This window comes from Caretta caretta, chromosome 8, assembly GCF_965140235.1.
Source record: "Caretta caretta isolate rCarCar2 chromosome 8, rCarCar1.hap1, whole genome shotgun sequence".
In the NCBI taxonomy this organism is placed as follows: Eukaryota; Metazoa; Chordata; order Testudines; family Cheloniidae; genus Caretta; species Caretta caretta.
In genome coordinates this window covers 97790105-97802604 of record NC_134213.1, presented here as the reverse complement: position 1 = coordinate 97802604, position 12500 = coordinate 97790105, and the positions used below count along the sequence as shown (strand labels likewise).

The 12500-nt window shown below is 44.6% G+C and overlaps 1 protein-coding gene across 3 annotated transcripts in view; it reads right to left on the bottom strand.

Annotated features, from left to right (window-relative positions):
- Positions 1-12500, bottom strand: part of SLC1A7 (solute carrier family 1 member 7) — a 94112-nt gene that overhangs the window by 26560 nt on the left and 55052 nt on the right. For all 3 annotated transcript variants that reach the window (XM_048862348.2, XM_048862347.2, XM_048862349.2), the window contains exons 4-5: positions 12145-12187; positions 9657-9876 (exon numbers count right to left, since the gene is read on the bottom strand). In XM_048862348.2, the coding sequence (XP_048718305.1) occupies positions 9657-9876; positions 12145-12187 (263 nt within the window). The remainder of the gene's footprint in view (positions 1-9656; positions 9877-12144; positions 12188-12500) is intronic.

Below are 12500 nucleotides of genomic sequence, written 5' to 3'. Positions count from 1 at the left end.
TGTGGTTTGCTTACAAGAAGACTCTTTCATGTCTGAGTATGGCAAGTGCTGGCAACAGGAGAGGTAGCAGGCAAGACTGGAGGCTGCTGAATGATGCGTATATGACTCACTGGTCTCTTAAAGCAGTAGTTCTCAACCAGAGGTATGTGTACGCCTGGGAGAACACAGAGGTCTTCCAGGGGGTACATAAACTCATCTAGATATTTGCCTAGTTTTACAACAGGCTACATAAAAAGCATCAGCGAAGTCAGTACAAACTAATATTTCATACAATGACTTGTTTATACTCCTCTATATACTACACATGGAAAAGTAAGTACAATAAATACACTAAGGGATGGTTTCAAGAAATCTTCATCAACAATAAAACCTCACCAGTTTACCCTACTGTCATTTGCACAAGCCCCTTTCTGCAGCCATTATGTAAGAAGCCCAAGTGGTCATTTCCAAGCAAAGTTTTTTACTCTCGGTGATTTAAAATATGATTTCCAATTCTTCAAAGTTTGCGCTAGACTCTCACCTCTTATCCATCACACACACCCCAACAGGGCTACACTTACCCAGCTAGGTGCCCTAGAAGGCTGCCTAGTTGAGGCCCTGAATCAGTGCATTTTAAAGTGCTTTTTTCACACCCCTTCTCTGGCCACCACTGCCCATTTTGGGGCAGAGTTGGCCAGGACCAGACACAACCTTGAAATTGAGAAGAGTCCTGCATGTGGCTTTCTTCCTAAGCTAAGATTGCTAAGCCACTCACCTCCTGCTTCCAGAAAAAGAAAAAGCAGGTTTCTGTTACTAAGAGAGGATGGGCCTGATTCTCAGTTATGCTAAAGCCTCTTTATGCCACTCTGGCAGTGTAAGGGGGCCATACGTTATGCCCACGTTAAAGCCCCTTTACTTTGCTAGAATGGTGTAAAGGGGCCTTGGTGTAGATGAGAATCAGGCCCAATGACTGAGCAGAACTATGAAGTTCATAGCAGAACTGCTATGAAGCATCCAGTGCCAAATGAATTATTTTGATGTATATTGTCATATTTTCATACATAGCATAGTTGGAGTGATGCTTTTCTTTTCCTCCAAGGCCCATCCACACACCCTCCATTTGATCCCTGCCACTTCATTTTTCCCTAGGATGGGAGGAAGGTGATGTAGAGCTCCTGCCAAAGGTCAAGAAATACCCTGTTAAGTGAGTTGCTCTATGGGCAATTTGTCCGGCTCCTAGAAGCAAAACACATAGGTGGTCTTAAGTAGCAGAATCTTGCGTTTCCTCAGCCACCAATCTGACACGATCTAAAAACAAATCTTTAATGCACATATATAATTCTTCTCCTGTCCCTCCATCACAGTCTTAGGTTTTTCAAGTGATGGGCATGTGATTTGGCCCAGTCTGAAGCCCTGGCATGATCTTTTATAATGCATGGTTCTTCCAGGAGCTGGCAGATCAACAGATGTTCCATGGTTTGTGTTTCACTGAAGTCGCATGTCTGGGTCATTGGAATAACCCTACTGCTGCATATTGACTGTTGACCTGCCAGCTCTTGTTCAGAGGCAATTTAAACTTGTCAGGTCAACCAGTCCTTCTCTGCACTTCTGTGAATGTGTTCAGCAATATTGACATACATTTTAATGTCCTCGCTGAGTATTTTGAATTGTGTGCACTACCTTTCCAGCCATATAGCCCTTGGTGAATTTTTAAGCAGTTCTGTTGCATCTAGGAAGCACCTGTGTACAGCTTCATGAGCCATGGCAGAAAGGGGTAGGCTGGGTCCCCAAGGATAACTATAGGCATTTCAACATCCCCAACAGTTATTTTCTGGTCTGGGAATAAAGTCCCTTCCTGCAGCTTTTGAAACAGACCAGAGTTCCTGAAGATGCGAGCGTCATGTACCTTTCCCGGCCATCCCACATTGATGTTGGTGAAACGTCTCTTGTGATCCACCAGAGCTTGCAGCACTATTGAAAAGTACCCCTTGCGGTTTATGTACTCGCCGGCTTGGTGCTCCGGTGCCAAGATAGGGATATGGGTTCCGTCTATAGCCCCACCACAGTTAGGGAATCCCATTGCAGCAAAGCCATCCACTATGACCTGCACATTTCCCAGGGTCACTACCCTTGATATCAGCAGATCTTTGATTGCGTGGGCTACTTGCATCACAGCAGCCCCCACAGTAGATTTGCCCTCTCCAAATTGATTCCCGACTGACCGGTAGCTGTCTGGCGTTGCAAGCTTCCACAGGGCTATCGCCACTCGCTTCTCAACTGTGAGGGCTGCTCTCATCTTGGTATTCATGTGCTTCAGGGCAGGGGAAAGCAAGTCACAAAGTTCCATGAAAGTGCCCTTATGCATGCAAAAGTTTCGCAGCCACTGGGAATCGTCCCAGACCCGCAACACTATGCGGTCCCACCAGTCTGTGCTTGTTTCCCGAGCCCAGAATCGGCGTTCCACCGCATGAACCTGCCCCATTAGCACCATGATGCATGCATTGGCAGGGCCCATGCTTTCAGAGAAATCTGTGTCCATGTCCTGATCACTCACGTGACCGCGCTGACGTCGCCTCCTCGCCCGGTATCGCTTTGCCAGGTTCTGGTGCTGCATATACTGCTGGATAATGCGTGTGGTGTTTAATGTGCTCCTAATTGCCAAAGTGAGCTGAGCGGCCTCCATGCTTGCCTTGGTATGGCATCCGCACAGAAAAAAGGCGCGGAACGATTGTCTGCCGTTGCTCTGACGGAGGGAGGGGCGACTGACGACATGGCTTATAGGATTGGCTTACAGGGAATTGAAATCAACAAAGGGGGTGGCTTTACATCAAGGAGTATTTCAGACAGGACTTCACGGAGGGTTTCAATAAGAAATGGTGCACCTAAGTAATTGTTCTTATTGGAACAAGCAGGTTGGTCTGGCCTCTGATTGATACATGGCTAGATTTACCTCGCTGCACCTTCTCTACAGTGTGACCTAGAGGAATGAGTCCCTTAGACGGGGGGGGAGGGGGAAGCAAATGAGTACAAAACAAATCTGGTCTATTTCTTGTTTTGATCCACTCCATCTATCTTTTACATCTTTGGCTGGCAGCAGATGGTGCAGAAGGACTGCAAGCCATCCACATCTCATGGCTGCTCAGCAGAAGATGGTACAATAGGCCTGCTAGCCATCCTCATCTCTTGCCTGCCTGGCAGAAGATGGTACAATAGGACTGCTAGCAATCCGTATCGCCTGCCTGCTCACCATAAGATAGTTCAATAGGACTGACTGCAGGACTAAAGAGAATGACCTGGTCAAGTCACTTTTGATGTAGTCCCTGCACCCATGTCTGCCCAGGTGCTCCTGGCTGACGTGGCCAGGAGCATCTCGGACATGACGATGACGGCTACCAGTCCTATTGTACCGTCTGCTGCCACAAGGCAAGGGGTTGCTGCTGCTGTGTAGCAATGCAGTACCACGTCTGCCAGCACCCAGGAGACATACGGTGACAGTTACCTGAGCGGGCTCCATGCTTGCTGTGGTATGGCGTCTGCACAGGTAACTCAAGAAAAAAGGTGCAAAACGATTGTCTGCTGCTGCTTTCACGGAGGGAGGGAAGGAACAGAGGCCTGACGACATGTACCCAGAACCACCCGCGACAATGTTTTAGCCCCATCAGGCATTGGGATCTCAACCCAGAATTCCAATGGGCAGCGGAGACTGCGGGAACTGTGGGATAGCTACCCACAGTGCAACGTTCCGGAAGTCGACGCTTGCCTCGGTACTGTGGAAGCACTCCGCCGAGTTAATGCACTTAGAGCATTTTCTGTGAGGACACATGTTAGGATATAGATATTCAGGCCTGTCTGCAAAGGCCTGTACTTTAAGAATTTAGGTGTATTCTTATCGCTTGGCTAGTTCTAGAGGTATAAAAGAAAGAAATCACTGTCTGCCGGTGTAAGGGCCTTCTCTTACTGTGACAGATTGAGGCCCTGTTCTTAGGCTAAGGCCTTTAGCTAAGCAGCAGAGGCCGCCATAAGCTAGGAAGCGAACAGTCACATCTGTCTGGTTCTGTGATTGTTCCTGTCTGCTGTATAATTAATTTTGCTGGGTGTAAACTAATTAAGGTGGTGGGATATAATTGGTTAAAATCCTCACTTCTGTATTGTCTCATAATCATGTTACAATATGTTAGGATTGGTTAGTTAAATTTCAGGAAAATGATTGGTTAAGGTATAGCTAAGCAGAACTCAAGTTTTACTATATAATCTGTGGTCAATGAGGAAGTGAGGGGGTGTGGGTGGGGGTGGGCATGGGCATGTGGGTGAGGGAAATGGGAGCAGGGAATGGGGGTAAGAAAATTGGAATCATGTTTTGCTAAAGGGGGAAATGGGAACAGGGAATGGGAGTAAGGAAGTTGGAATCATGTTTGGCTAAGGGTAGGAATGGGAACAGGGACACAGGTCTAAGGCTCTGTGGTGTCAGAGCTGGGAAGGAGGACACTAAGGAAGGAAACTGGAATCATGCTTGCTGGAAGTTCACCCCAATAAACATCGAATTGTTTGCACCTTTGGACTTCGGGTATTGTTGCTCTCTGTTCATGCGAGAAGGACCAGGGAAGTAAGTGGGTGAAGGAATAAGCCCCCTAACAACACACACACTTGAATATATAAAACCGATTTCTAAAAAACGACTGCTATAAATTCAACCTAATTTTGTAGTGTAGACGTACCCTGTTGCTGGGCTGGTTTGCCCTTTTGAATTTGCAAGCTTCCTGAGTATGTTGTCCTGGGTGCTAACTTTGCCTCTTTTCTTCTCCATGTGTACCTTGAAGGAGAGAGTGAAGTCTAGTGTCACCCCAAGGTAGACAGGTGAACAAGTGATATCCCAGTGAACAAGTGATATCCCATTCCAGATGATGTTACATTGTTTATCGGCCTCATGATTCCAAAGTTGGAAGAGACTTGCTTGCATTTTGGCTGGGTTAGCATATAGTTGGTTCTTGGGGTAATAGACTGAGAGCCCAGACGGTGCCAAAGTTAGCGTAGTTTCAATTTGGGCAAGATCCTTGGCATGGGCAGTGATGCATGGATCGATAGACTAGATAAAACTTGTGCTGAGATGGATTGGTTGATCATGGATGTAGATGTTGAAATGTACTGGTGAGAGTACACACCCTTTTGGTAGGCCATTTTTCTGTTGCTGCCATTGGTTCTCCTTCCCACACAGTTCAATGTAAAACATCAGTGCTCCGGTAGAGGTTGTATCAGTGGTATGAAGCAGTGATCTTTCATCATGTTGTATACTTTAGTGAGGAGCCTTCAGTGATTCACTGTGCCATATGCTGCTGATAGGTCGACAAACACAGTGCCTGTTACCATACCCTTTTCAAAGCCAACTTTGATGTACTGAATGATATTCAGCACTTGACCAGTGCATTAATTGCCTGGTGGAATCCAGCTTGCTCATGTTTTTCTTGAATGGTGATAGGTGGTTTAGGATGAGAGACGCTCGTACAGTTTGTAGAAATAACATAGTTGTGATATAGGCCTGAAGTTCTTTGGCTCCATTGCATTCTTCCCCGGCTTCAGGAGTGTCACAATATGTGCTCGTCGCCAGATTCTTAAGTATAAAATTACAACCATGTAATAAATGGGTATACACGGCTGAGTTCCCTCTGGTGCTGTAACTATGCCAGGAGAATTTAACATAACAACCAACCATCCTCTACCTTGGTACAATTGATCAACTGGCCTATGGCAAGATGTAAGTGTGTATATCTAAAAACTGACGACAGCTAACATGGTTATAGGTTAGCCCAGCGGTCTAATGGCTGTTCTGTACACCCCGACTCAGAGACAAGGGCTCAGCTGCTGGAAGCACTGCTGAGATAGCATGCTCAGCTCTGGGGAGTAGAGAAATGGTTTGCATGACTCAATAGCATATGCATCCCCTTTAATCTAATGAATACTAGTAGTGAAGAATCAGGGGGTAGCCGTGTTAGTCTGTATTCACAAAAACAACAAGGAGTCCGGTGGCAAAATAAAGACTAACATATTTATTTGGGCATAAACTTTCGTGGGTAAAAAACCACTTCTTCAGATGCATGGAATGAAAATTACAGATGCAGGCATTATATAATGACTCATGAAGAGAAGGGAGTTACCTCACAAGTGGAGAACCAGTGTTGACAGGGCCAATTCGATCAGGGTGGATGTAGTCCACTCCCAACAGTAGATGAGGAGGTGTCAATTCCAGGAGAGGCAAAGCTGCTTTTGTAATGAGCCAGCCGCTCTCCGTCCCTATTCAAGCCCAAATTAATGGTGTTAAATTTGCAAATGAATTTTGCAGAACTTCTCTTCATGTGTCATTATATAAAGCCTGCATCTGTAATTTTCACTCCATGCATCTGAAGAAGTGGTTTTTTACCCACGAAAGCTTATGCCCAAATAAATCTGTTAGTCTTTAAGGTGCCACCAAATTCCTTGTTGTTTTAGTAGTGAAGAGACTCCTGTCTAGTAATCCTTGGCTCAGCTGGACGGTCAGTGGCTGTGACATGGTGCTTTGAGGGTTGAGTGTTAAATCATTGAAAATTAGGGGGTGTCAGGTTTTAACAAGGATGCAAGTGGGACTCCACATCTTGCAGAAACAAAAGGGAGAGAAAAATGTGATGCTGACAGGCTGGAATTTTGCCCCCTTTTGCTAATGCAAACCACGCATAAAATAAGAAAAATCAAAGGTGCTTTTGGAACTACATCTGCTGCACACATTCCCTTCCAAGCACAACATCATAAACACAGATAAAGGGATTCTTTGTGTCAGCATCTCTATGTGAAAATCATCACTTCACCATTATCAGAAGGACCATGGGCACATCTGAAGGAGGGCTAAAATTCCCTTCCCTCTGACTCAAATTGTAGCCCAGTTAGAAAACATTTCAATAAAGAAAGAAAGAAATCTACTGCAGCCTACAAGATCTGTATCAAGCCTTCTTACAACTACAATACCCACCTGCGGAAGTGAAGAAACAGATTGATAGAGCCAGAAGAGTACCCAGAAGTCACCTACTACAGGACAGGCCCAACAAAGAAAATAACAGAACGCCACTAGCCGTCACCTTCAGCCCCCAACTAAAACCCCTCCAACGCATCATCAAGGATCTACAACCTATCCTGAAGGACAACCCATCACTCTCACAGATCTTGGGAGACAGGCCAGTCCTTGCCTACAGACAGCCCCCCAGCCTGAAGCAAATACTCACCAGCAACCACACACCACACTACAGAACCACTAACCCAGGAACCTATCCTTGCAACAATGCCCGTTGCCAACTGTGTCCACATATCTATTCATGGGACACCATCATAGGGCCTAATCACATCAGCCACACTATCAGAGGCTCGTTCACCTGCACATATACCAATGTGATATATGCCATCATGTGCCAGCAATGCCCCTCTGCCATGTACATTGGTCAAACTGGACAGTCTCTACGTAAAAGAATAAATGGACACAAATCAGATGTCAAGAATTATAACATTCACAAACCAGTCGGAGAACACTTCAGTCTCTCTGGTCACTCAATTTCTGACCTAAAAGTGGCTATTCTTCAACAAAAAGACTTCAGAAACAGACTCCAACAAGAGACTGCTGAATTGGAATTAATTTGCAAATTGGATACAATTAACTTAGGCTTGAATAGAGACTGGGAGTGGTTGAGTCATTACACAAATAAAACTATTTCCCCTTGTTTATTCCCCTTGTTTATCACTACAAAGGGTTCCCCCCCACCCCACTCTCCAGCTGGTAATAGCTCATCTTAAGTGATCACTCTCCTTACAGTGTGCATGATAAACACCCATTTTTTCATGTTCTGTGTGTATATAAATCTCTTCACTGTATTTTCCACTGAATGCATCCAATGAAGTGAGCTGTTGCTCACGAAAGCTTATGCTCAAATAAATTGGTTAGTCTCTAAGGTGCCACAAGTACTCCTTTTCTTTTTGCGAATACAGACTAACACGGCTGCTACTCTGAAACCTATAAAGAGTTCTATTGAGTTCTTCAGGCCCGTAAAACTGAACATTCTAAATGGATAAGAGCTCTCAAAGTCCATTACAATAAGCCTCCTAGATAATAAATAATTACTAACATTGAACTATGGTACAAATAAAACTGTAGCGGGGACATTCAATGAAAGCAAAAAACTGCAAATTTAAAACTAATAAAAGGAAATATTTTTTCACACAATGCATAATTATCCTGTGGAACTCAATATATTACTGAGGCAAGCATTTAACAGGATTTAAAAAACTGGGTATTTATATTGATAACAAATACATCCAGATTTATATTACTAATGATAAAACCAATATCTGGGAAGGGATATAAACCCTCATGTTTCAAGGCATAAGGCAACCTCTAACTAAAGGAAGTTAAGAAGAAATTTTCCCTGTGCACAATTATCCTGTTCCTGCCCATTGCAAGGTTTCTTCACCTTCCTCTGAAGCTTCTGGATCCAGCCATGGTTAGAGACAGGATAGTGGATTAGAAGTACCACTGCCCCCTACTGGACAGAATCAGAACTGCTCAGCTGTGTGTCAGCCCCTGAAATGCTAATCTTCCTTTCTCTCAAGTGGTAGATGCATGTGCTTTTAAAATAGGTGGGGTCTGAGTTCTATCCATGAAGTTCTGAACAGCCACAGTATGCAGCACTGGGACAAATGTCAATTCATTCTGGTAGGTGGTGGCCCTCAAAGGCAACAGAAGGAGTCCCCTTGTTATCCTCCCTCTGTTCTTAGTCCAAGCACTAAATGCCTTGTCTGTCTGTCTTTCCTACTCAGGAGGGAGTGACTCATGCCGCAGCCAATGGGAGCTGCAGGGGTGGTGCCTGTGGACAGGGCAGCATGCAGAGCCACCTGGACGCACCTCTGTGTAGGAGCCAGAGGGGGGAACATGCCGCTGTTTCTGGGAGCTGCTTGAGGTAAGCACTGCCTGGAGCCTGCCCCCCTGCCCCTCTCCCACGCCTCAACCCCCTGCCCCAGCCCTGATCCCCCTCTCGCCCCCTGAACCCCTCAATCCCAGCCCAGAGCACCCTCCTACACCCTCAACTCCTCATCCCCGGCCCAACCCCAGAGCACGCACCCCAACCCCCAATTTTGTGAGCATTCATGGCCCGCCATACAATTTCCGTACCTAGATATGGCCCTTGGGCCAAAAAGTTTGCCCACCCCTGCTCTAACCATAGGGCTACTTAGCCCAAAGTACACATGTTAGAAGTGAAAACTATACAGCAGACATTTCTGTTGTTCCTCACTGCCCTCTATATGCAAAAGGCCCCTAAGTAAAGTTCAGTAGCTTACAAATGCAAATACACAATAAACACACAAAGGCTTAGTGAAATTAAAAGGAAAAGGGGGAAAAGCAGCATGCATAGAAACAATCAGGAGCATGAAAAGGAAATGTCATCAAGGATTATGAACAAGGTTCATCCCCAAAGGATTGGAGTACATTACTAGCACATGTGTTTTCTGACTTGAAGTTTAGAGAAGGGTAGGTGGGAAATAATTACATCAGGAATACTAAACAAGAACTCTCCTCCCACCCCCGATTCCCTGAAATAAAAACCCAACCCCAAAACAACAATACACAGATCAATTCAAACATGACCTGCTCCAACATGTTTAAAACATACCCATGGTGGCAGAGAATATCACAATCCCCAGCACGTTCATGCCATCGCTGGTGCCTGGCTCAGATTTGTAAATCACTTCTGGAGGGGGAGTGATATCCAGGGCAAAATTCTGGACATTGGATCCATTCTCATCCTGGACCCCATATATTATGATCCGACGAGTGGTGCTTTCAGAAGCTGCCTTGTTGGATTTGACGATAGGAATGCTCTTGGTGCGATACTGAAAGAACACAGAATATTATAGTGGGTCATGAGGGACTAAAGGGTTAATGAGTCCCCAGATTGCTTTAATGGGCTCCAAAGTGCCTTGTGAAAGGAGAATGGCTATTAAAGAAGGAAGGGGCATGTGTGGAAGAAAGAGAACCAGCTCCCCCTCCTCCCAAGCTACTGGAAAAACAATTCTGATCCTTTTTTTGTAAAAATCTGACAAAATCAGGAACTCCCCCAAGCAGAACTTCAGGCAGCAGACATATCGAACCCTGCTAGGGCATTTCTCTATATTCACTCTTCTCATGTGTAACTAGGAATAACTCCCTCAAATGCTAATCAGTGACTTTTCCTTTGTCCCACCAAAGGTAAGGATTCCATGCAATATATCCCATTTGAAAGGGATTACACCCAAGCATTCCTCTTACTTAACCTGCTCAAAGCTTTTAGATAAAGTGTCCTGCCCAAACTTCAGTTTGGGTAATTAGGTTCTGCCTAAATAAATTCCCACATTGCTTTAACTGGATACAGCATCCTTCTTCACTTCCTTTTGTGTAATCTTGCTGTGTGTTCTTAAATACCTTCCACCTGCCGGATGACTGCATTTCAGTGGTGGGGAAAGTGATTCTATTGCCACATGGTTTACTTAGTAAAGTTCTCTGCCCTTCCCTAATGCCATTCAGTGAGGGCCAGGATCACCAACAACATTGTTCAGTTTCAGATGTCATGTTTGCAGCCCTCTCAGAGAGCTCTTAGAGAACGGCACAGGCCTTCTGATTGATACATTTGTGGCTTAAGAGCCAACGTCAAATTAGTATCTTAGCTAATTTAGTCTGTTGTCTGGTAGCACAGAGCTGCCATCGGGGCACCTACACCACTTCCCTTCCTGGTCCCTGGTGTGTTCAAGAAAAGGGGGCATAGATGGGGGATCCCTGTGCCCTGATGATTCCTGATGAGGACCTTGTTGTCCCTAGGCTGTGGGAGGTGCAAAGGTGGCTTAAAGGTGCCTGTGCACCGCACTTCCTGAGGTGCAGTGAGCACTCCTCAGCCAGAACTTGGGGTCTGGGCCAATGTCTCTAATTAAGGAACAAATAAGGAATTATCCTGTGTACTCTCACACTCTCTCCCCCTGCCTTCCATATTCTTACATCCAATTTATTGGGCAGATCTCAAATCATTTTCACAGGGGACTAAGGATAATCAAAAATCCATGTTCCAGAGAACTAGGAAAGTGAGGTGAAATCAAGCAAAATGGGTGGAAAGGGCTAATACAAACTATTTCAAACTTTTCCTCACCAAAATGACTAAATATCAAAACAGCACGAGCAGCTCTGATTTATAGGATGATATGACGCTACTTTCTGAACCAAAGACACATCTCACGAACATAGGTATTTTAAAAAATATTACCGTTTAAGTCACGTAGGAGCCTACTAAGTGATGTAGACACTTTTGAGAATTTTACCCATATCAACCCTAACATCAACAGGATTGTGTCCTTCTTACATTTTTGTTACAAGTCCACTCACAAGCAAACACATGACACCATCAGCATTCCAGCCTTTTAGTACCATGGCAACACTGCATTACCACCTGGTGCAGAACATATGATAGCAACACATTAGTATGTACCTAGTCACTAGGTGCCATAGCCACTTGTGACTGCTCCAGGCTCCATTATTGTGATTTACATACATCAATATTTTAGTCTAGACCTGTCCATAGATCATATGCAGTGCTTGTTGGATATTAGTTATTTAAGGCCTGAACCTCAGAAGTGCAGAGTTCTTGCAACAGCTATTGAAGATACAGATCAAGCGCTGTATGATTTGTATTGTGCCCATCAAAATACTGTATGGAAGCATTTTAAAAAAATTAAAAACATGAAGGAATCTGTTGCCAAATAACTGGCAACAAAACAAACCCATGCCTGACTCCCACTCCAATTCCCAATCATTGGCAAAATAGGTAACCCTTCCAGCTACTTTCTCCTCTAACCTAAAAACAAGTGATTATTAAAATAGCTGAATGATTCTGATTTCACTCCTGTATTGCAAAGTGTTTAATCATTATGGGCCTAACACAAAGCCACTGAAGTCAGTGGAAAAACTCTCATTGACTTGAAAGGGATTTGCATCAGATGCCACTGAAGGTACCAAGTATATATGAACCAATATACAGTACCAGAATACTTCAAACAAATCTCAATTTTTGCTTAAAAATTTTCACTGCATGTATTATCTGAAGATGGCTTCTCTGTAGCATCAATGCAGACACTCACCTGTTTGAATGTGGCCTCAACAAGGTTGGCTGGAAACATGTTCCTGGAAAGAAATAGATAAAAGAATCATTGTTAAAGGGCTATTTAGTTACCCTTGTTGGTCCTCAGTGTCCACTACCTTCCCCCTTGTGTAGTCACCTGTGCAAAGTCGGTGCCCAGAGGATAGAAAAGACTCTGATCTCATAGCATTTCCTGCTCACTCTGCATGGGTGTAAATAGCTACAGAAGGCATAACAGTGGAGAACCAAGTCCACCAAGTTTAAAATAGAGGTTTAAGGACACAATTCTGAACATCTTGTGTGGGATTCAGCAGATCTGGATTCAATTCTTGACTCTGCCACAGACTCCTTGTATAA